A 23,162-nucleotide genomic window follows, 5' to 3' on the forward strand; every position below is an offset into this window, starting at 1 on the left:
CATTTTTCAACTGTTTATTCAGCTTCAGATATCCCTTCTAAAGATACCTGTGGTATACTTGATATACATCTTCCTTCATTCCTTCAAACACACTTCATCTTTGAGGTAATTGAGGACAAAATATAAGAACACTTTTGAAAAATAAAAGCAAGAGATCAGTAAAAAAAAAAATAGGCAGGTTAAATAGAAAAATATTCTGTCATCCTTTCACTACAAATAGTTTCAGCATAATGGACTTCAAAAAGCAAAATAGTCAGGTCACTAAATCCAGAATTAACTGTATATCTCAAGCAAAAGTGACTTAAGCAAGCATTTCACCTGAGTTTACATTTCAGGGATTGGGCCCATAGCAATAGAGAAGATAAAGCATCCAGGGTCAGATTTTCCCATGTCATTCTTACTTAAGAGGGGTACAGGAAGGTATAGCAGGATTAAAAAAAACCACCCAAAACTGAAATCTAAACTGTATCTTGTTGGCTCGATGTGGGCAAAAGACAGTTACTCTTTATAGCAGCATCTCCATTCATGCCTGTCCGCCAATACTGTGTTTGCCAGTATTATCTGCACATAGGAACCTATACCCAGGGAGTTGGGGAAACATTAGCAATGTTGTTCTGCTGTCCCAGAGGGACCTTTCAGTTTGAGGAGTATGTTCCAGAGACACAAGGCACTTGCTGGTAAGGCCTGAGATGAAACCTGTGAGTTTAGAAGGTGGTCCTCTATCTGTTCAACAGTAAGGATATGCCACACTTTCTGTGAGTTAATTCTGAAGGAAGTCTGATTTTAAATGTGGCATCCTCTAGTATGCATGAAGATTATTCCTTTGGAAAGCATGATTCCACCCTCTCACTTATAAGGTATATTGAAAGCCTGCAACACTCTAAGCAAGATATTTTTACAGTTGTAAAGATATGTTTTGGGAATGACATAGGCAGCACATGTTAAAGTTCCTTAAGCTGAATGAAAAAAGCTAATCAGAGTCTTCATCATCGAGGTATTCCTCTGCGTTACTTAATGTTCGGACTGTACCTGGAAAGAAACAAAGCTCTCTTAGTCCAGGGCAAAATAATAAAAAGACACACATTTGCAACACTTACAAACTAGCATCTGAGAAATCTGATTTCTCTGTCATTTTGACATGTTAGGGCTACACAAGTGGGGTTGTAGATGTGGATCTTAAAGGTAAGGCTAAGCCAGTAATCACACTTCCTACATTTGAGATTTAGTCTGTGACCTTCGAGAGCCATCTTCTGGCTCCTTGGAATGTGTACAGCAGTGCTGGAACTTTTTAATTCTATTTTCTGTATATATGACCTTTAAAATCGCATAGGAAAAGATGGGTGAGTTGGTGGAAGAGCCTCTATGGTTTTATTCTGAGTGCCTAACTGGCTGCCATTCCCTGCTTAAAAATCAAACATATTCCATCTGTTGTCCCCTCTCCCTTCCTTCTCACTTAGGTTTTCTCCCAAATAAATATTTCTTCCATCTACTTATGAGCTTTCACTTTTGAAGAACAGTAGGCAGAAAACAGGAGTACTGAAGTATACTCAGCAGATATGTCACAGAGCTTGGAGAACTACATCTACCTTTAGGACTGTACAAAGACAAATAGAACGGGCTTTTTGTGATAGATTATTTACCTACAGATTTTCAAATATATGTGAATAGGAATATGGATTACATATGATGTATACTGTATCACACTACTGAGAACCAGGAACTATAGGATCCTAGTAAGTCATAGCTTTGCAATAACATATTAAAACAAGTATTAAAATTATCAGGTGCAGACATAACAGTGATTGACAGAAGTGATGACCATGCTATCCTAGACTTCTGGAAGAAGAAAAATTAAAACTGACCTGATCAATTCTTTTGATAAAAGTAATCTAAGAGAAAAAAGTATTATTTTTCCTATTTTGAGTAGGCTAAGCAGCAAATAAATGAAGGAAAGAAATTGTAGAGCCATGTGCTCAAGGGGCAATTTATCCTTTAAAAAAAGGACAAATCCCATTTCTTCAGTTTTAACAATTGTTCCGTTTTTCAGGAGCACAAACAACACACTATGTACTTCCACAACAGGATTTTAGTACCTTTAATTTCTTAGAATATATTTCAGCAATCATGTCATCTGAATGTGTACTCATACACATAAACCACAAAACTGAACATTTAAGTGGAGGCAAAGTAAGCTTCCTGGGATAATCCAAAGGTTTTTTATAGACAGACCATGATAGAAGTCATATGTAAATAAGAGCAGATTTGAAATTGGAGACTGGAAGACTACTCATATAGGATTGAATCTCTGAAAAAGAAAAATTGTTTCACTCATAGACATTGGAAATACTGAAAGGTAGAATCATCAGACCCAGGATAATTAAATTCATAAAAATAACCAAGAAAATACAAAATACAAGTAAAGTGTACAGATTGGTGGTGTCACAGAGAATACAGAAGGCCAAATGAATGCTGAAGAACAAATAAGGAAGCCAATATTGAAACTACAGTTAGACTCTTATATCAAGGTAAACAAGATAATGTGCAAGAGTACCAGAAAGCAGTGATAGATGAGTGACTAAGAATGAAAAATCAGTCAACCATGAAACAAAATTAATTTAGAGGGAGCAAAGCAAATGCACTGTAAAACCTAAGTTACCTAGTATCAGAAAATGAAACATTATACAATTATTATGGACATTAGAACAGAGAATACTCTTGTACCAGGTGCCTATGACTGACAGTCAAAGATTAAATAAGTGTTTTTAACACAGATTAACTAACTTCAGGCATAGCAGAAGAAATTGTGACCTTTGTTACAACTGATTGCTTTAGAGTCAAAACTGATGAAAATAATTTGTCGATGTTTTCTTAAAAACTGTGATGTCATCTCCATCAAAACGCTTTTCTGTAAGTACTCTTCTTGGCCTTCTAAAGCTGCAGTCTAACCATCCACATTAGCATTCCCGCTATTGTCCCTAACCCTGAGACAGCACAGTTACTAGACTGTATGTCCCACTGATACCAGCTGTAACTGTTTGTGTTTTTAAGTAATTTCTCATTTCCAGTTTCCAGTCTAACTGGAAATTTCCCAGTGTTTCCAGTCTAACTTCAGCCTCTTGAAAGCTACAGGTAGCATCAATTCTGTGATACTGAACAATTGAGTCTTTGTTCAGCTTTTTAAATCATCCTTGTAACTCTTAACTCTTTTGTACATGGACACTGTGCTATTAGGATAGCTGAATGCAAGCAGGAGACAGTGAGACTATTTTCATAAATACCTGAAAGCATTCTTTTTTTATTTCCCTATTAGAGAGTCAATCAGACACAAGATTTTTTTTTTTTTTAAACTAGCGCTACAAAAATAAAGCATAAGTTTCCTTTGGTGCTTGCTTGGCTTAGTTTGCAGGAAGGCAGGGTAAGGGGGAACATATTGCATCATTCTACTCTCATACCCTGCCCCTTGTGGTGGGCCTATCTTCCATTTCCATCCCTTCCCTTACTATTTCCACATCTATCGAACTCTTTTGCCCCCTGCTGACATAAGATAGCATTTTGCATTGAGTCGGCAACACTGAATGTGACAAGCCACAGATCTCTATCACAGTTCTTCTGAACTGACCCTCTCAAGTGAACTCATCCAAATACAAACCTTGTGTTTGATCCCAAGTGTTTTTCATGGTTATCAACATATTGATATTTGGTCAAAGTATTCTGTTATCCAGAAAAGGAGAAATGTATCAGAGTATCAAAATCAGGAATACCTGCACTCTGTTTCTTCTTGAGCAGAGAAGCACAAGCTGCATTTGTTGCCATATCTAAAGCCAGTTTCTTTTCATTGTTCTTCAGATCTGTTCTTGCCCCTTTATAATAGAAAATATTCATCATGAATTATTGTCCCAGATATTTATTGAGCAGTGAGTTGTATGGGTAGAACAACAATGGACAAGGAAATCTCATCTGTGGACTGCTCTGAAGCAGATTAAGAGCTATGGACGTTCTTCTATAAGCTACAGGTAGCCAAGGAACTTGCTGGCTGCCTTCCCTTTCCAGGAAGTAGATGTCACTGCTGTTCTGGGTTTAAGTGCCTAATTTTCTCTGCAAAGCAGGATGAATTTTATGTCGAGCAGGTGAGATGTCTACTTTCCAAACAGCTGCCAGAACTTTCTGCAAGGCTTATAAAGTCAGGCAGGTAAGCTTGCTAAGGACTGGACCTGGGTTACAGGGAACACTTTAAAAAATACAGATTAAAAAACATTCGGGAATCTAGTCTGCCACACACATTGTTGAAACCTTGGTGAAGATCTTTACCCTTTGCCAGCAGCACCTCTACAATATCAGCATAACCTTTCCATGCAGCAGCATGCAAAGCTGTGTCTCCCAATTTGTTCTGTGGAGTTAGAGGGAAAAGCAACAGGATTAAAACACAGCAAAAAACCTTTCAGTTTGTACCAAGGATGAATAACACCACACCTCTACTGTAAGTCTGTTGGTTTAACCTACCTGTTGGTTTAGCTCTAGGTTTGCCTGGGTAAACAAAACATCCACTATATCTGCAGAAAAAAGGAAGGGGAGGAAATGAATAAAAAAATTATGTGGAAACAAAATGGGCTTTTTTGCGTTCATAGCATAAATTTTCATTAAGATTCAATGAAAGTGCAATCTAATCAGCTACTGAAAACCTGTAATGGTCAGATCACATTGAGCAAACAACTACCAAACACAAAGAAATGCTACTGCATAAAATACCCAAAACAACAACACTTCTTTTTGGTCTGTATTTCTTCCTATGCTGCTTTTAACAGTTACACTGACTTGTATGTCTGCTTCAACAGTAGCAACAAAACACAGCATTTGATGGAGCTGACTCTCTCTCCTAGCTTTAACTTTTCTTTTAAAAAAAACCTAGAATGCCATTATAAAAATCCTGGCTTTATTATTTAGTACTGCAATTTTGGAAACCAGTTTAACAAGCAAACAAAAAAACCCCAGAGAACAGACATTTCAAATTAATTCTCCGATACCTTTGTGGCCTCCATGGCATGCCCAGTACAGAGCTGTGTTTCCAGCTTTGTCTAAGCCATTGACTCCAACTCGATTATCCAAACATTCTCTCAACCAGCTTAGGTTGCCTGAAAGATAAATCAGTTTTGATGTGGTTTTTTTTCCTTTTAAAAGTTACTATTAAAGGTACATACTTCTTTCTGAAGGGTATCAGTTTTCCTCCAAATTTGAGGAGAAAAAGTGATTAGCAGTAGCATTTAGAACTCAGACAACCAGTCTGAGCCTTACCAAACATCTTTTCTTCAACGTATACAGAATTTTTAGATCCTTATAGAGTGGACATTACCAAATAGATGGTAACAAATTCTTTATCTGTGTATTAAATCAGAGAGTTACAATTCTTTGAGGCTGTAAACCAGCTCAGCATTGAGAGCTGCAAAATTTACCTGACAACTAAAACAGACAGTACATCTTAATTCTAAATATATTATTTTGGTAGAAAACAAACCAACCATCCATTATCATTGCACAGCTAAAACCCAAATCATACTTACCACGTTTGGCAGCTTCGTGCAGTGGATTATCAATAGACTCAGCTTGTTCTGCCACTGAAATGAAACAGAGTAAATTCTAATAACTTTTGAATGTAAACAGCTATTTCATATCTGTGTGGAAATAAAACTTTGATTTATTCCAGAAGACCCAGTAACATGCATTTGATTTTAACATGAAAGGGAATTTGTGAATGATGCACTAGTTGGATGGGCTGCTATTTCCCATATATGGGAAAGCAATTCCAAGAAAAGCTTGTGAAAGTGCCAAAGAACAGTATCAAACTGATCAGTGGTTGCAAGCTACTGTGAATCTAGCAATACTTCACCTCAGTTGTTACTTCCCTTTCTACACACATCAGATGATTTTGAGCAGTTGTACGTAGCTAGGCTTTCAACCTACAGCTTACCATCTGTAGTTATGAGTGAATTATTTCTGAAGGGTGTGTGAACGGTAACTAAAAATGTTGACTGTCAATAGCTTTCCTATTTGTTTTACAGAGATTTTTCTATTATTTTCCCTGGAAAACTTGCAGGAGGCTCATAAATCAAAACTGCTTAAACCAAGAATGTAGTCATGGGCAGATTAGAGTTCAGGGTTCTGTAGACATTTTCTTCATCTCACAAGCTTTAGGATTTACTAGAGAGAAGCAGCAAAAAGTTCCTGGTCACTGCTGTTGCAACAGCAAAAAGAAACTGAACAACATAGTGAAATACTTGAAAGCAGGACCATGATTTCGAAACTCTTTTTTTTCTTAAACTTCTTTTTTAGGTGGAAAACCTAAATGGTTTTACTTACCTGATGGTACAGGCAAGTAATAAGTGTACAACCTGAGATGAGAAGGCTCTCTAAGCCTTTGCACTACAGTTTGTTACAGGAGGTGAGGAGAATGTGAATGGGTGTTCCTCAGATCAAACTGTAATTAGATGCAATGCAGGCAAACATCATGCAAGTCAGTTACCAGATAAAAAGTCTCAAGACTGCTGTAGCATATCCAGATCTTTTCTTACTTTGGTGTGTATTCCTCCCATAATGCTTACAGCAGCAAAATTTCACATGCCCTCCTCTCTAGCTGTGAGTAAAATGAAATGCAAATGCTAGATTCCAATATTCCAGTTAAAAAAACAACTGTGCAGCAAACAGAACCCTAAAGCAGAGTGGGAGAAGACAGTCCCAGAGGAGATAGTCATTACACCAGCAGAACATGCTAGTCATATTGAGCAGTGCTTGCTGGGCACAGCAGAATGCATTAATGCTAACAACACTGTCTCAAAAGCCTAAAAATAACTTTGTCTTTAGAAAGCTCGTCAGAAATTCAGTAGTAAGTACTCTTAATGCAGGTAACACTGACTCCATCCCCATCAGCTTCTCCACTCAGTCTTTTCATATATATTCCTTCAAGCTCAGTAGATGGAGCATGAGACCCTTCCAGAGACTTGATAGTTTAAGCTCTGTCTCCACCTTTTGCATAAATGTTGTAGAAATGCACAGGAGCAGGCGATGACAGTGTTTAAGTGTTTAACACTGAACCTGAGCAGCTGTAATGGTTGCAACCAGTGGAAGCAGGCCATTTGGGGTTTTGCATTTTGTCTAAACCAGAGGACCTGTTCACTCTTAGAGCCTGCAGGGGCTTCTGTTCTGCCTAAACATGAAATTTTTGCAAATGTGCAAAGACACAACAACTCTACACCTCCCTGTCCAGCCTAAAACGGAAGATAAACTGTTCCTCAGGTAACTTTTCAGTAAAGTGTTCTCGAAGCAGCTTTTCCAAATAATCTCAATAGGAACACAAACTGAATGAGAAGGTTTTATTTTAAATATAACACACTTCAATGTTCAAAAAAAATTTGAGTGTAGGCAAGCACATGTAAACTATTATTCTTGCACATAGCAGTGACCACTTTTGGCAGATAGTAAGAGTAGAATAGGTCTGGAAGTCTCAGACTGATGTGAAATTTGATGCCATATGCTGAATAACTGCATCACAGTCTTCTAGTCATGTATTTCTACTAATTACTAGTCACGTCAGGGAATTGTAGCATTGCTACCATGTCTTCTAGTGAAGAAAGGATAACATGAAGCAACCACAGTTACTAATGTATTAGTAGTTTTGACACAATCTGTCATGTGACACTGCTACTCTGCTTATATTTCCTGGGAGGACTTGTAAGAATTGCTCTATGTTGTCTGTTCTCACAGCTTTTCAAAGTGGTTTTAGTTGAATCTGAAAAAGCAACTGCTATGGGGCATTTAATGTGGTATAATTTTCTGTGGCTCAATAGATTAATTAAAAAGCAACAAATGGCAAACAAAACAGTCCTATTTCTTAAATGGGGGAAAAAAATCCCAATCAAAAATCTACAGAATTGCTCACAATCTGTTTTAGCCTCCTGTCCATACTTAACAATTCTAGTATTGTTCTATCTCTGTAAGTAGCCACTCAATGCTGTGCCAGACTTCTTGATCTCAAAGCTACTGAAGGCTGCAGCTGTCCTTCATTAGGTCTACTGAGACAAAAAAAAAAAAGCAACATAAAGATCAAAAGGAATATAGCCGAGATGCTGTTAATGAGAAGATCTTAAAAACTGCAGTATGTTCATTGAGGGTATCATGAATACAAGGTTTCACACACCATCTGTAAAAACATCCTTTACATCCAAGTGTTCTTCTCCTTAAAAGTAAGAACATCTATTGCTGTTACTCACATAGCTAAAACATTAACAGTTTGACAAACTCAAGCTGTCTCTAGGTTATAAAAACCTAAGTCAATCTGTCCACTGTTGATGTACAGTTGTGACTTTCTTATGAGGAATGGCTGCAGGATCTGGGGCTGTTTAGTATAGAGAAGAGGAGACTGAGGGGAGATCTCATTACTATTTATGAGTATATGAATGGTGGATGGCAGGGGGCTGGCACATCATTTTTTGTCTATTGTACCTAGCAACAGGACAAGGGGTAATGGGATGAAGCTGGAACACAAAACCCTCTATTTAAACACAAGGAAAAATGATTTCACTGTGAGGGTGATGGAGCCCTGGCACAGGCTGCCAAGGGAGGGTGTGGAGTATCCTTCTCTGGAGGTTTTCAAAACCCACCTGGACGTGTTCTTGTGCGACCTAATCTAAGTGGACCTGCTTTAGCAGAAGGATTGGGTTAGATGATCTCTAAAGGTCCCTTTCAACCCCTACCATTCTACGACTCCATGTGACTGGTAGTGCAGACATAATCCAAAATACTGTGGCAGCCCACTGTTAAATGTCAATACTGTGATCAGTGTTTGAAAATAAGTTTATAAACTATTTTTATTTAACGTTTTCCTTTGACGAGGAATGATCTTACCAAATGAAAATATTCTAGACATTACCATAGTTGCTTGGAATTAGTCCAGTTCTCCCTTTGCAAGTTCCTTTCCACCAATTTGTGTCACTCTGCAGAGAAAAGGGAAAATATTTAGAAAGAATATGCTGTATCTCAGAAGCAATTAGTCTGTATACGATGTCTTAAACTCACCATGTCTGAGATGTAAATGATATCTCCTTCTTCAAAGTACAGTTCATCTGGCTTTTAGAAACAAAAATTAAAAAAGGAAGAGTAAGTAAAAATCTGAATGTCTGTAATTAGGTAAAACAAATACCCAGATAGAGAAGACTACATTCAGCTCTTCCTTCAAAAGAACAGCAACTCAAATTCTCTAGCAACTAGACAACAGCCTGACAGTCTTTCATATCACAGTTTGACTTGCCTACAGCTAACTTTTTGGATCTGTCACTCTTCTGACAACTAAAGGAAATGACTGCGGCCTTTCCAAGACAGATCCATGTAACAAAAGCAATGAAATATGTCTCTCATTTATAACTTCATTCCTTTTTTGTCTGCTCCAAATTCATCAAATCTCTTAGTTCTCAATTACCTTTGTTGCCTTTGGAGGAAAAGAAAAGAAAAAAAAAATCAGATTGCTGTTCTTAGATTGCAAGTAACTGACACTAGAAATGAAAGCATGCTGCTTTTAAAAACAGATGGACTTAAACCAGAAGAATGATAATCTCTGGATTTCCCTTCCAACCCTACCATACTATGATTCTACAATAAATAGAGCAGTGACATACTTACCGTTCTGGGCTCAAATGTATACAGGGCCCTGAACACTTTAACCTGTCCTAAAAAAGAAAAAACCCAAAACAGTATCAGTGTTATGCCTTCTGAACATAGTACACACATACAGCCCTTAAACTCAAATAAATTCCTTCCCTTATCCCTTAAAGCTGCTAGCTGAATGACTTTGCACTATGCCTCTAGTGAAAGAAAATCATGGTGAAAAGACCCAACCTAGCAGAAGGAAACAGACCGGTTGCCAGCTAAATGTAATTTGCTTCTTGTGCACACTTAAAATGGTCTTCATAGCTCACCATGCAAGGCAACTAAAGTGTTGTCATCAAGTTCTGAGGCAAAGTATAGTTTCAAGTTGTAGACATCCACACACACATATACATGTTGTATATACATTGTATTAATAACATCATACTTGTCAAAATACATAGAATTAAGGGAAGTATAAAGAAACAAAACAATGATCTACGTCTGTAATGTGTTCTCATACTTGTAATCATTACTAATTAGGAAAATAATGTAGTAGCACAGAAATAATTTTACTTAAGAAAAGCAACAAATGATCACCAAGTCCTATTCATGGAATGTACAACTGACAGAGTGTTCTCTTCAGATGTTTAAAATAAGCTACAGTGTTTACAGCTCCTCTAAGTGGGCAATATTTATTCCAATAGAGCAGTTTTGAAGAGACTGTCAGCAGCATCCAGGCTAAGGAAAAATAAACTTAATGCAGAGGAGCATGAATTTAAATGCTTAAACTGCAGAAGAAGCATCCCCATAAACGTAAAAAAAAAATAAAATCAATAAAGGCACATTTTGAGAGCACTAAGCAGAAAGCATAAGATGACTGCAGGAGACGAAACATATATCTTATATAATTTTATTAGCTAAACTGTTGAAGTCCACTAAACTCAATGAAGAAATATATTATGCAGACTCTTCTGTATTGTTTACTTTTAAATACCTAAGTCTTTAGTATGCAAGTTTGTTTAACTTACATACTTTTTTGTTTACTTTTAACTACCTTAAGTATGTAACTGCATTTCAGGTTCTTAAGTTACAATTCACATGTTCATATAGGTTAACTCATAATTGAAGCAGTATTTGATCCACCAGGATAATGTATTATTTAGACCACACTTAGTCCATACTGTTTTCCACACTCAGATAAACTGATTAACTTATTGCCAAAGGTTAGTGCTGTACAATGAAGTGTACATACACAAAAAATTTGCATAATATGAGGAAAGAACTGAGTAATGAGAGTGGGTTTCCTGACGTCTCAAGAATTTTTTTTTGCCTATTCTTCACTAGATGTAGTCTTTGTTACATCAGTATCTAAAAGCCTACCCACAATAATGACCATTTTAGAACATTAACGTAAAGGCTCTAGAAACATCAGTCTAAACGTATATATACTGATAGGCTTGAGAAAGGAGGCTGGTATGTAACTGTGTAAGCATACACCTCAGTATTCACTCTTAAAAGATGTTTTCAAATACCTCTGTATATTCTCTATGTCACACCATACACATATTTATGAAGTGGTACTAATCAAGGCCGAACTACTAAGCAAAACATTTCAGTAGTCTTCTGTCTCAGCCTTTTTGGGCACTAACTATGTGTAAAAGCATAACCATAAAATTCATCCATGTAAACTTTCTAGATTGCCAAATGCATGTAGAAAGTGTATATATAATTTTTCTTCCAATTTGTACCTATATCCCATGGTCCTCCCAGATCTAATTTTTCAATAACACCATAGAATTTCAGATTGGTTTTACTGGTTCTCTCTTACACAGGAGCCACTTCCTAGATATAAAAAGTCCAACACTTCTCACACCTTTGCCTCAGAAACTAAATATCCACAAAATGGCAACAGCTAAAAGGATGAAATCTCTGCTCCATTTGTTACTCATATAGAACAGATGGACAGAAGACAGTCTGAACTGCAGCTGGGGAGGAAAAGGAAAATATTACAAAACAGGACGGGTGACAGAGTACTATCCTTGGCTTTCTCACATAGCTGACAGAAAAATGCAAGATAGAATTGCACACTGACAACCCTGGCTACTTTAACCATCACTCACCAATTTTTTAGGTTTTATCTAAGTAAAAGGAGGAAACACACAACAAAAGAGAAGAATAAGAGCTATTAAAAGGGGAAATGAGAAGATGGCATAAGACAAGGAAAAGCAAGAAATACAGATTTTTTGCATGTTGTATGTGTTTCCTGTAATAATGCCATGCTATGTCAATCGGTTTTCCAAAGCTAACACATGCTAATGGTAGGAAAAGAAGAATGGAAACATGGGTGCTGATAAAAGTATTGCTGACATGTTTAAACAAAGGGCAATTCATGGTTGGGGCTTTGGGTGTTTTTGTATTTGGTTTTGCTTCTTTTTAAATTCTACATAACCGAAACAGAGAGTTACTTCCCTAAATGTCAAGCTGTAGTGTCGCACACAACACAACACATTTGAAAACATTTTCCTATGATGAAATACAAAGTACAGATTTTCATCTACAGAACTACAGGTCTGGTTGATGTTAATTGTACAGCACCTTATATATTAGCTAAATACTACTGGCACCAGTCTTTCAAATATTTCTTGATAAACAAACATTAAGCCTAGCTGTGTGGCTGCATTTAAGAGCAAAGAAAAAAGGAACTTTAACACTTGGTAATTATTTGTACCAAATTTTAATGAAAAAAAAAAAAGGTCTAGAAGATTTAAAATAACAAAATGTAAAGATGTAAGGGGCACATTAAGCTTGAATCCCTGTTCTGCAAATTCCAACACATGACTACTTGTAATCACTTGAGTATTTGAACCTAGCAATGCCCATCCCTAAGCACACAGACAGGCTTAGAGCTTGCATTGGAGTGTGTCCTTTGGAATAACAAAATGTTAGAAAGTGCCCAAGGACCTCCTGTCCTCCTCCTTTCTATCACGCCTCTACTACATGGTTCATGTGGTACGGAGACCTGATTAGAGCTGATTTGAACTTATCAAAGTTGACTGACTGCATTTCCCCACATGTACTTCTAGAGAACAAAAGAAATAGAATGGAGAAGACCCATGTACCTTTTAAAGATTTCAAGGCACTAGATAAACATTAATGACTTTATTGTCAGCATGACTAAAGAGGAAAATATCCCTTTTAAAAAAAAAGGAAACGGAGGCAGGGCCCCACAATAAATCTTTTTCTAAGTGTAGGAACAAATTGCCATGGTGGTTCTTTTCAATCCCATACTTCAGTCATACGGCTGTCTTTTCTCATGGAATTTCCTTTAGACATCTGCAAAACGAGTATCTGACAACAGAGTACTACAGTACTAAAGACATACAAATATTCTTAGCATACAAACTCTCCAAAACACGTTTTGCCAAACATTCCTCCAGCAACGCAACAGGGTAAAGGAATAAAACAGTCAATTCTCTCTAACTAGTTACGTCAAACAAAAGGGTTTGTCAGGTTGGGCTCACGTACTCAGAATTGTTTTGGACAACTTCTTCTGTGAACTTCTGCTTTTACAAGAAAAGGCAACAGACAATTCAGATTTCTAATATGACCTTTTCCAAGCTAAGTGCATAAAAAGTGAAGAAACTCAGGTGCTAAATTAATAACAGCTTTAAAAGGCAGCTTCCAATTGTGTACTTAACTAAAACAAGATCAATGCTGTGCTTGGAAATAGAAAGTAATTAAAAAGACCATTTTCCAGAAAAGATTAGAAGCTTTTTGTTTCTTCCTATCAATTTTCAGCTTTATTTTTAATTAACTGCAGTATCATTAACAGAAGACTGTTTCCTAAAGTGCTAAGTGTTTTTGCAACAAGGAATTACTGTTTCTCTCACAGTGATGCTTTTTGTTTTCTACTTCCTTTCTGTTCTTTTACCCCAGTTTGTCCCCATCACTAGAGACACTAGCATTAAAATCCTGTTTTTTACTCAACTTGACACCAAAGCATTCTCCACTTTTCCCTGATTTGCCATAACCCATTACAGGGGAAAAAAACCCCCTTCCAACAAACAAAAGAACCCCAAACCAACAAATAAACAAAAAAGACCCATCTCTGCAGAACATTATTTATTTAGATTATCTGAGTTAAATTGAGCTTCCAGCACACAAAGAGAGGGAAAGCAATTTCATTAGCTGTCAATTTATATTACTTCCTCCACCAAAAAAACTCACCAAAACTTGGTGCAAAAGCCATTAATTTTAGTTAAGAAAACAATTATGGCAGTAAGCCAGCATTCACAGGGGCTTAGTAAAACTTGGTACCAGCAGGCTGAGAAGGGGCTTCTGTTAGCACATCCTGCTTCACATGCTATTGACAGACACAATAATGCAAAAAAGGTTCTACAATTTAGATATTGATTATGTTGCAGCATCTTTTCATTACTTATATTTAGAGGCATTTAGACGACCATAAAAAACAGAATAATAACTTACTTTAGGTAAATACTCACTGAGCGTCACGGGACACTACCAGTGCCTCTAATACAGAGAATGGAATAATCTCTCTGCTCTAGAAAATCAGAATTGGCCATGCTGATCTTTCAGTTAGAAAATTTAAAGCCTATCAACTCCTGAAAGGGTTCAAACCAATCTCACACTGTCATCAGCCATTCTCCTCCTCCTTGCTCCTACAAGAGCCTGTGCTGGTTTTGGAGTCCAAGTGCCTGCAAAAGAATTATACAACCTGCCAGGGTATGACAGCAGTTCAAAGTCACAGTCTTTTGTTTGACTGACAGTATCTATGGTAGGCTGCAGACCAGGATAATTTGTGATATGCTTTGTAGTTATGTTATAACCTGCACATCTCTTTAGAGACATGCAATTTTACTAGAAGGATATAATGGCCAGATTGAACCATTTTTTCCCGGCTGCTCACGAACTGGAAAAACAGGTGCTTTATCCCCAGACCTTCAAACAGGAAGTAGTGGAAATATGTTGTAGAGGTCTACAGCTTGTATTTTGGCATTCTGCTCAGAGGATCTTGCTTAGAGACATAACAGGGTATAGCAGAGCATTTAAGGATTGCCACAACTGAGACAGACAAAAAATGGAGTCTGCACTGTTTAGAGAACTATCTTCCACTTCTAGGTAGCACTTTTTAAAAAGTGGAAGTGAACATAGAGCACACAATTCAAAGATGACAAAGGGGGGGGCTGTATTAAACAAACAAACAAAAAAGCCTTGGAATCTGCTTAGGGACATTTTAGAAAGAATGCAAAGGATAGACTGCTGCCCGTGTAGATGACAAACTGGGGTAGATCAGGAACAATCATGGACTGCAGCAGTCAGTGTCCGGAATGGAAGGAACAAATAGCCCTTGTTTACAGAAAACAGGAATTTAGAATATTCTTAACAAAGAAGTATGTGAACAGAATTTTGCAAATACATTTTGACTGTCATTGTTGGACGCTGAAATATTCTACTTCCTGCTAGTTTTACTTCTGCAAATACACAGAATGTCTTCACATGCAGGAAGCTTATTTGTGGGCCTATCAGCACATTGCAAGAAGAGAGCTTTGGGTCAAAAATTAAAGTTTAAAATTAATGTTGAAATCAGACATTAAACTATTTAATTGCACCTCTGATATTTTTCTCCCCTTAGAGCTGATTGATCACTGCAGATCACTCCCATGATCGTACATTCTTCCTAGTGAGCAGAAACCTTTGACTACAGAAGTAATCCAAATGACCACCACCTAAGCCAAATTTAAGCCTACTGCCAACACCTTAGGCACCTGACCCAGTGCAAGTCTTCTGCTCCTGTGAATGCTAACTGTCATAGCTCCTACTTTACCTAAGAATTACAGCGCAGTGAACTTAACTGTGACTCAAACTAAATACTTATGTTTCATCTGTGACTGCTACTATCCGCTGCAAAATCAACAGACCTACTTCAAGACAGTAACCCTTTAAATAGCATATGTTATGTGTCCTCCTACCTCCCCTCCTCTCAACTGAAATAATTTATAATTTCCTTTGGACAAAGACTGGTCTTTCTCCATAAAATATAAGTGTCGTATGAACTCTAGGACAGAAATAACAAATCTTACTCTATCTGGAAAATATTAAAGTAAGTAAGGGTTCTTTATAATATTAATATATCACTTCCATCTCTCCAAAAGCTGTTGTTGTAAGGCTATCAGACAGACAGCACTGCAGAGAGACACCTAGTAGAAGCCGATATAGCTTGTCAAATTCAAACCGCTTAAGAAACAACTTTTGTAAATACGATTAACAGAAGACACAGAATCTTTAGGATGTTTATGAATTCTGCAAAGAATAATGTAGTTTGAGGCATCAAAAGAATTTTTGAAAGATAGAGGGGAAACCCTACTCTTGCATAATGCTGACAGAGAAGAAAGTTGCTGTAACTCCCACTACACTCCTTTATATCTTCAACAGCAAGTCTAAATAGAAAATACAGCTAGAAAAAAGAACAATACAGATATCCAAAAGGCAAAGTTAGATACTTGTTAAAAAAAAAAAAAATCTCAAAATGCTAGAAATTAAATGCCTTCTTAAAGCCTCTAAAAAACAATCACGACCTCTTACTCAGGGGGTAACTACACTCAAAAAAAATTGCTCGCGATGACTAACATATCAGATGATTGTCTAAAACATACTGATGTCAAAACAACCTCTCTGTAACTGAACTTCTAATGTGCTGTACATGCCACAGGATGAATATGAGTCTTCTGTCTGATAAAATGCTCTCTTCCGTACTGAAGAAAACCACACTTAATGCCATAGCTAGTTAGCTTATCTCACTTCGCACCTTCTTTTTTTTCACTCCCACATTTTCAAAGCATGGTCTAGCCATTCAGCTCTAATGCCCAACACACCTGTAATGAACAGTGAACACTTACTGCTTTAGAAAGGAAGAACATTTATTTCACTAAATATTTTTACTTCCGTGCCATCTGCTATATGTCCTTCCATCTCTATCTAGCCTGCTGCTTTTTTTTTTTTCCTGAACTCAAATGTCTGGTTTTCTCCTCTGTCTTCAAACAGTAATAACTTGGCAGTAATGCAAGTAAGTTTGTGGTTCCCTGACACAGGCTATAGCTCAGTTTATTCACTGCATACCTGATAATAGCCAGTGAAGAAAAACTAACACAGCTTCTGCACTATCATATGCCATCAACTGAAGTTTAAAAGCCACCAAAAGAGACAGCATTACACAGCTGCATGTGCAGTTTCCATATTTATCTATCTTTAATTAACACGTTGGAAACTCTACAACCCTGAGAGATTCAATGACAGCACCATAGGCATTATTGGTACTACAGACAGAACTAAGCCAGACATAAGACTACAGAAATCTTTGGGAGTATGCTAGAAGACAGTCTGTTCCTGAGAACACCTTGGAAAAACTTTAACACAAAAGACTCCAAAATACCTCTCTCTTAAAAAGAATTAGTGATTTGGCAAAAATAATTATATTACTGTTAATCAACTCTGAAAGCCACTACCAAGAGTCTTACTCTCTTCCTCCTTCAGCCATTTATTCCTACCCATTTCCTTTTGCTGTGTCAAGCACTCATGTGGTAAACCAGCTCAGCAAGTTCGACATAAAAATAAACTAATATAAAAAGTCAGAGCACTGATCCAGCCTGTCATGTCACTAAATGGAATTGAAAAGGGATGGCAGAGGGTGGAGCCGGTAGGGACTTGTCCTTTAGATGGCAGTCTTTATTTTACCAGATCATTCATACCACAAAACTGCACACCAGCAAACTTAGGAGAGACATTTAGCATTAGATGTAACACATCTGGGTTAGTCTGATAGCTCTTGTAGGTAGGACTAGAGCATTTAACTCCTTAATAATCTTGGGTTAAATTTAACCTATCTTTTTGTGAAATAGCAAACTGGATTATCAACTTCACTGGAAAAATCTACTTTTCTAATGTATTTGATGTTAAGAGCAACACTACACCCTATTAGAAGTCCACAGATTTCCTCTGTATGGGTTTCCAGTATGTCTTCCAGCAATGTTTCTATTATTGTCTTTTTCATTTCAAGTAAGCTGTTTTCAAGCAAACTGCATGGCAGAGGAAATTCTTTCAAGGACAAAAATCTACATTCAGAGATCTTTAACATATTTTGCTTCTGAGAGTAGCTAATACTATAAAATAGTTAATTAGGTTATGTATTTCAAATACTATTCTAAATGAAAAAAACATTGACATTTCAGTGTATTTAGGGATTAGATATTCACATTTTTGATAAATCAGCCAGCCTAATTTATTTAATTATATTCACAATGAACTTTTAGCTTTAAAAGTACTAACTTAAGTCCTCATATTGAGAGATTGTAAGCAATGAAATGAGGATGAACAGTAACTACATTTTCCTGATCAATTCCTTCTTAAAAAAAAACGCTAAAACTCTAAACCTATTAGCCTAAATTTTGACAGAATAATGTGTTTAACTGAAAGATGCAATTTCTATTCCCAGGTTTAAAACTCTGTAACTTCCACTGTTTTCTCAAGCTTTCTTAATAAAGACCTGTGATTGCTATCAATTTTTTGAAATAAACTTTGCAGCAGATTTACCTGAAAGGCCTGCAGGAGCAAAAAATCATGCATCAATGACAATATGCACTAGAAAGAGCGATATGCAAATTTGCACCAGAATGTCAAAGACTTGACAAACATTTGAGAGTTTGGCTGGTGGGAATCCTACAAGTGAAAGCCACGGAATAAAATGAATGTAAAATGGGACAAGGCAATGAAACTACTTTTATGCACCACTATACTGGTAATCACGGGGCAAACCACACGAGTACTTCAACGCCTGTTTCTTAGTGGGTTAAAAGGTTTCCTGTGCCTTTTAGACCACACAATCTTCCCCTCGACGGCGGCCGCCGAGCGCCCTGAGCACTGGGGCTCTCTGCGGTACGACGGCGAGGCGAGGGGACTCTGTGAGAACCCGCGACACGAAGGCGCCCGCTCCCGAGCGACGGATCTGCCCCGGGGTACGCTCGAAGCTTCTCCGGAGACAAAGCAGGCGCGGGATCCCGCCTGGACACGACGCCTACGTGCTGAGAGGAGCTGCATGACCCATTCCAGCGGGGCCGCTGACACTCGGGCCAGGGAGTGGATCTGCCTCCGCGGCAAGCACCGAGCAAGCGGAGCGGAGGTTAATGGCGGCGGGGCGGGGAAAGGAAGCAGTAGGCGGCCCGGCCCGCTCACCCCACGGCCGGGCTCCTTGCTCTGACAACCGAGATCCGACTCCCAAACCGCCCACGTGTCAGCAGGCAGCGGGCTGCCCTGCGCACCGACGCGGCGTAGCCCGGTGAAGCGGACGGCGGACGGCGGGTCGCATCGCTAGGTCCCCCCTTACCTGGCTTGGCCGGTTTAGGTGGCGGCTTCGACATGGCTAGGGCCGGCCCGAGCGCTAGCAGGGAAGAAGCGGGGCGGCGATCGTCTGCTCGTGAGGGGCCCGCGGTGCCGGGTGGGGCGAGGCGGCGCACAGCGGGGCGGGCGGCGGCGCAAGCCCTCACGGGGCTCCCGGGCGGCAGCGGGCAACAGGAGGCGGGACGGAAGAGCGGGCGCTACAACCAGCGCACCCCAGCGGCGGCTTGCGAGTACCAGACAATCCAGACAGGCGCGCCGGAGCTCCGCCCCCTCCCCTCCCCTCCCCTCCCCTCCCCTCCCCTCCCCTCCCCTCCCCTCCCCTCCCCTCCCCTCCCCTCCCCTCCCCTCCCCTCCCCTCCCCTCCCCTCCCCTCCCCTCCCCTCCCCTCTTTCTCCCCCCATCCGCGGGTATGACAGCGGGTACGACAGCGATCCCCTCGGAAAGCGGCTGGGGGTGGCAGCCAATGGGGCTGCGCGGCTGGGGCGGGGCAACGGCAGGGAGCGTGAAGCGGTGGGGCTCGCGGCCGCGGGGCTGCGGCGGCGGTGCTGTTGGTGCCCGAGGACTGTGTGGGTGGGACCTGTGTGCCGTGCCGTGCCGTGCCGTGCCGTGCCGTGCCGTGCCGTGCCGTGCCGTGCCGTGCCGTGCCGTGCCGTGCCGTGCCGGCGGCAGCAGTGGGTTACTCCCGGGCGTATGACAGGAACTTGCGCCTCGGATCGGTGGAAGGCACACCGTGGTCTGGATGTAAGAGGTAGGGGCCCCGGCTCTTCGGCTGGGACGGGTTCTTCTAAGTACACTCCCAGTGACTTTTAGCACTGGTTAACGTTGAAACGTTAACCCTGGAGACGCTGAAGTGTGGGGAGAGGTGTTAGGCTCTGTGGTGGTCGATGTGTGCTCCCCATGGCCCTTCAGCCAGCCCAGGTGCGTGGGTTTGGTGCGCGGGAGAGAACGCTTCCAACCCGTGTCTGGTAGGGCCCAGGAGGAAGCGTGCTTCGGCTCGTACCGTGCGCTGGACATCTGCCATGCCGTGCTCTGAAAAATAGGATGATAATAATTCTGTGTTGGGATTATCGTTATAGGGTAATAATAAGTGAAAGTTAGGGTTATCATGTTTAAAGTTACTAAGCTGAGACCAGGTAGAGTAGTTTTGGTTTTCTACATTGTGACATCGGTGACAAACTTGCCTGTGCAGTTTGTTATACACTAGGCTGGGGGGAGGAAAAGTAAGTGGTTTTTTTCAAACTAGTGGTTTTTTGCCTTAAACTGGGATTAACTTTCATATGGAAAATGACGTAAATTAGAGTCCAAAGCTCAGTATGTGTGTCTGGACGTTGTTTAGTTTGTTACACAGCATTTTTTGTAGGACAAAGACTAATCCTGAGGAACACAAACCATATTGACAATCTTTAGACTTTTTTTTTCTTTTTTTTTTTTCCAGAGGACTGAGTATCACCTCTTCCAGGGAACTCTTTGAATAGATAGCCAGTAACATAAACATGTGATGCATCATTGAAATTGAGAAATACAATACTCATACAAAAACTTCGCATGCTGATATAGAAAACTTTCCAGTGTAGGTATGCAAAGATCACATCACAGACCTTTGAAACGGTTGAAATTCCAATCACTGCATCCCATGCAAAAGAATATTATTATTTCAGGGTCTTTCTGAATGTCTACAACTTACTTTTATAGAAATAGTGTGATTTTTGCTTTCATACTGATGCCCTGTAGCGATCTTTTTTGTAGTATAGTATAGATACCTGTTTGTTGGGGAGAAGAGATGGTGTTACCTGCTCAGTCCTTTCAGGTCTTAGGTGCCATATGTCTTACCTCCTTAAGTGTGACCTAGGAGGACAGAGCAGGTGGAAAACAATGTCTTTGTGTGTCATTAAATAGTTATAAATTGGTGTTTTCTCATGGAAAGCAGCAATTGACAAATTTTAAACTGTTTTGCTGGACTGTGTAGGCTAGTGCTGCTGGCAAATGAAGCAGCCTCTTTATTACCTGATCTTGTTGCAGGCACAGGTATCTGGATGGTAAACTGGAGGGAATATGCTTAGCTGAAAACTAGCATTCTTCCTCTCCTTCCTCCTTTGCAGAACTGTTTTTCAGCTGGACTGGTTTTCCAGTATAGTTACTATGGCCTCTGCAAACATCTGCTCCAGAAGAAAGTTCTGGGAAAACAGTCAGGGAAAGACAGGATTGTGTTTCCTGGCAGCTCTGACTGGTGTTCAGCCAGCTGGGGCCTCAGGATTGGTTTCTTGGCAGCAAAAGAGATAGGGGTGGACAAATGTAACCTTTTTCAGAATTTCAATCTTTGGTCTTTTCTGGAGAAGATAAAGTGCTACCTAGTCCTCAGCACTGAAGTAAGCTTACACTGCCTTAACAGTGGTTTTGATTACTCCAAATTATTCTGTGATGGAACAGAGCAGGAGGACTTGTGAGGTCTGTGTATTAACTCTTAAAGCAAAGGACTGGTGAATTCTTACTCTGCTGAGACAAGGTTTATAAAAGAGTCTTTGAACATACTCTTCATTATAACCCTTAATGAAATTTTTAGAACACGTTTCTCCTCAGCATCTCACTTGTTTCTTTTTAAAGATTTTTTTATTGTTTCACCACCACATCTTCTGTTTACCTTACCTTTTTAATACCATTAATGTTTGTGCTAGTGACTATGCTTTTCTTTAGGGACTTCTGTGGTATTAGTATTCATAGAGCTGAGTCTCTATTAAAATACTGGCTAAGGTAAAATGTATTGAAATCTGTCATGTGGCATGTATGTTGCAGGTTTTGTGTTATCATTAGAACAAGCAGTTGTAGTAGCTTTGCAAAAAGAAAACAAACAAACCAAGAAGACAGAAAATAACTCTTGTCTATAATTGGTATTTCTTAATACAATAACTGCTTTCCTTGTTGCTGAATTAAGAGTTTTCACTGACTACTGTTTTTGATAGTGAAAAGGAAGAACTGAAGAGAAAACAAACTATGAAAGTTTTGGTTATTGGCCTTGGAGGGTAAGTATTGGCAATTCGTTTACAGCTCAAGACTGGTCTTCCTTTCAAAATGAAGTGATGTCATTTCTATTTCTGAATGAGTATTTTTTGAAAATAGATTACAAATACCACATATAATTGTCTTATTTTATGGCATGTAACTCTTAAGGAATTATTCTGTCTCTGTTGGAGAATTCAGGTACCACCTCTCTCTAACCTCTTTCTTAGCATGGCTAGGTTTACTGACAGCTGTTGGAACCTGCCAGAAAATTCCTAGAGGCAGAGAGTATTTAATGTGAATAAACTTGGGGTGGGGGTTGAATTGTGTCTTTATGTCTAATTATATGGAATTGTGTGCATGACCTTGTACACATTTAAAATACTGATTTTTGTATTGATACAGTTTTTATTATGTTTTCTGACTCAGTGTAACGAATGGGGGGAAAACAACACTGGCAGAGAAGCTTAAGAAAATGCTTCCCAACTGTGATATAATCTCTCAAGATGACTTCTTTAAGGTAACAGTATTGATGGAAGGACCTGATAGGTAAAAGTAGGCTGAAGTAGATTTTAGTATAATTTCTTCTCTTTTCAGTTCTCCCATTGATAAACTTTTACAATTCATGCTGCTTAAAATAGTGTTAACTTAATGAGAAAAAGAAATAAAATTAGCACTGGGGTAATTGAACTTTCAGTGTCCAAAATGACTGAGTACACCAAGTAAAAAGTTTACGTTCTTCTTTGATACACTTTTAAAGTAAGGAACAGTTGTACATTAGATGCATTTTTCTAGATACATTGTGCTAATGAAATTAATTATATTAACGCTACACCCATACAACAGTAGGTAATTCTTTGTCTCCCAAGTCAAAACAGAGGAAGGGAGGGTGAAGAAGCTGTTATTTCTGAAATAAAACTCTAATGAATGTAAGAGGTATGACTGGGAGAGTATGTTGTTCTATATTATAAATAAAGTGTTTGTATCGTATTTTAACTGTTATATACAGCAGTTTAATTTTGGAAAGAAACATAATCAATTGGAATAGAAACATTTTTAGCCGTTATGTTTGTAAAATGAAGAGTATATATCTGTGACAGTGGTCATAAAAGCAGTCTTGAAAA

The 23,162-nt window shown here is 39.0% G+C and overlaps 2 protein-coding genes across 8 annotated transcripts in view; one reads left to right on the forward strand and one right to left on the reverse strand.

Annotated features, from left to right (window-relative positions):
• On the reverse strand, positions 1-19,266 carry OSTF1 (osteoclast stimulating factor 1). The gene is made up of 10 exons (XM_062017326.1): positions 19,031-19,266; positions 9,664-9,710; positions 9,064-9,114; positions 8,918-8,981; positions 5,556-5,609; positions 5,022-5,129; positions 4,501-4,550; positions 4,309-4,387; positions 3,762-3,860; positions 1-1,029 (listed from the first exon to the last, which is right to left on the reverse strand). The coding sequence occupies exons 1-10, from the start codon at positions 19,062-19,064 to the stop codon at positions 971-973; spliced, it is 645 nt and encodes a 214-aa protein (XP_061873310.1). The 5' UTR covers positions 19,065-19,266; the 3' UTR covers positions 1-970.
• The window catches only part of NMRK1 (nicotinamide riboside kinase 1), a 9,660-nt gene continuing 5,267 nt past the window's right edge, over positions 18,770-23,162 (forward strand). For 3 of the 7 annotated variants that reach the window (XM_062017331.1, XM_062017333.1, XM_062017332.1), the window contains exons 1-3: positions 19,822-20,618; positions 22,002-22,061; positions 22,468-22,558. In XM_062017331.1, the coding sequence (XP_061873315.1) occupies positions 22,033-22,061; positions 22,468-22,558 (120 nt within the window). In that variant the 5' untranslated portion in view covers positions 19,822-20,618; positions 22,002-22,032. Of the gene's footprint in view, positions 18,827-19,557; positions 19,793-19,821; positions 20,619-22,001; positions 22,062-22,467; positions 22,559-23,162 lie in introns of those variants that run through there. The other 4 variants (XM_062017328.1, XM_062017327.1, XM_062017334.1 and 1 more) reach the window with 4 other exon arrangements.

This window comes from Colius striatus, chromosome Z (genome assembly GCF_028858725.1).
Source record: "Colius striatus isolate bColStr4 chromosome Z, bColStr4.1.hap1, whole genome shotgun sequence".
Taxonomy (NCBI): Eukaryota; Metazoa; Chordata; class Aves; order Coliiformes; family Coliidae; genus Colius; species Colius striatus.

Excerpts from the sequence above, each read along its gene's own strand:
- OSTF1 (XM_062017326.1), bottom strand. The coding sequence starts at position 19,064 with ATGTCGAAGCCGCCACCTAAACCGGCCAAGCCAG. Across the intron at positions 9,711-19,030 it reads ACCTAAACCGGCCAAGCCAG|GACAGGTTAAAGTGTTCAGG; the intron begins GTAAGGGGGGAC and ends TTTCTTTTTTAG. Across the intron at positions 5,130-5,555 it reads GCACGAAGCTGCCAAACGTG|GCAACCTAAGCTGGTTGAGA; the intron begins GTAAGTATGATT and ends TTTATCTTTCAG.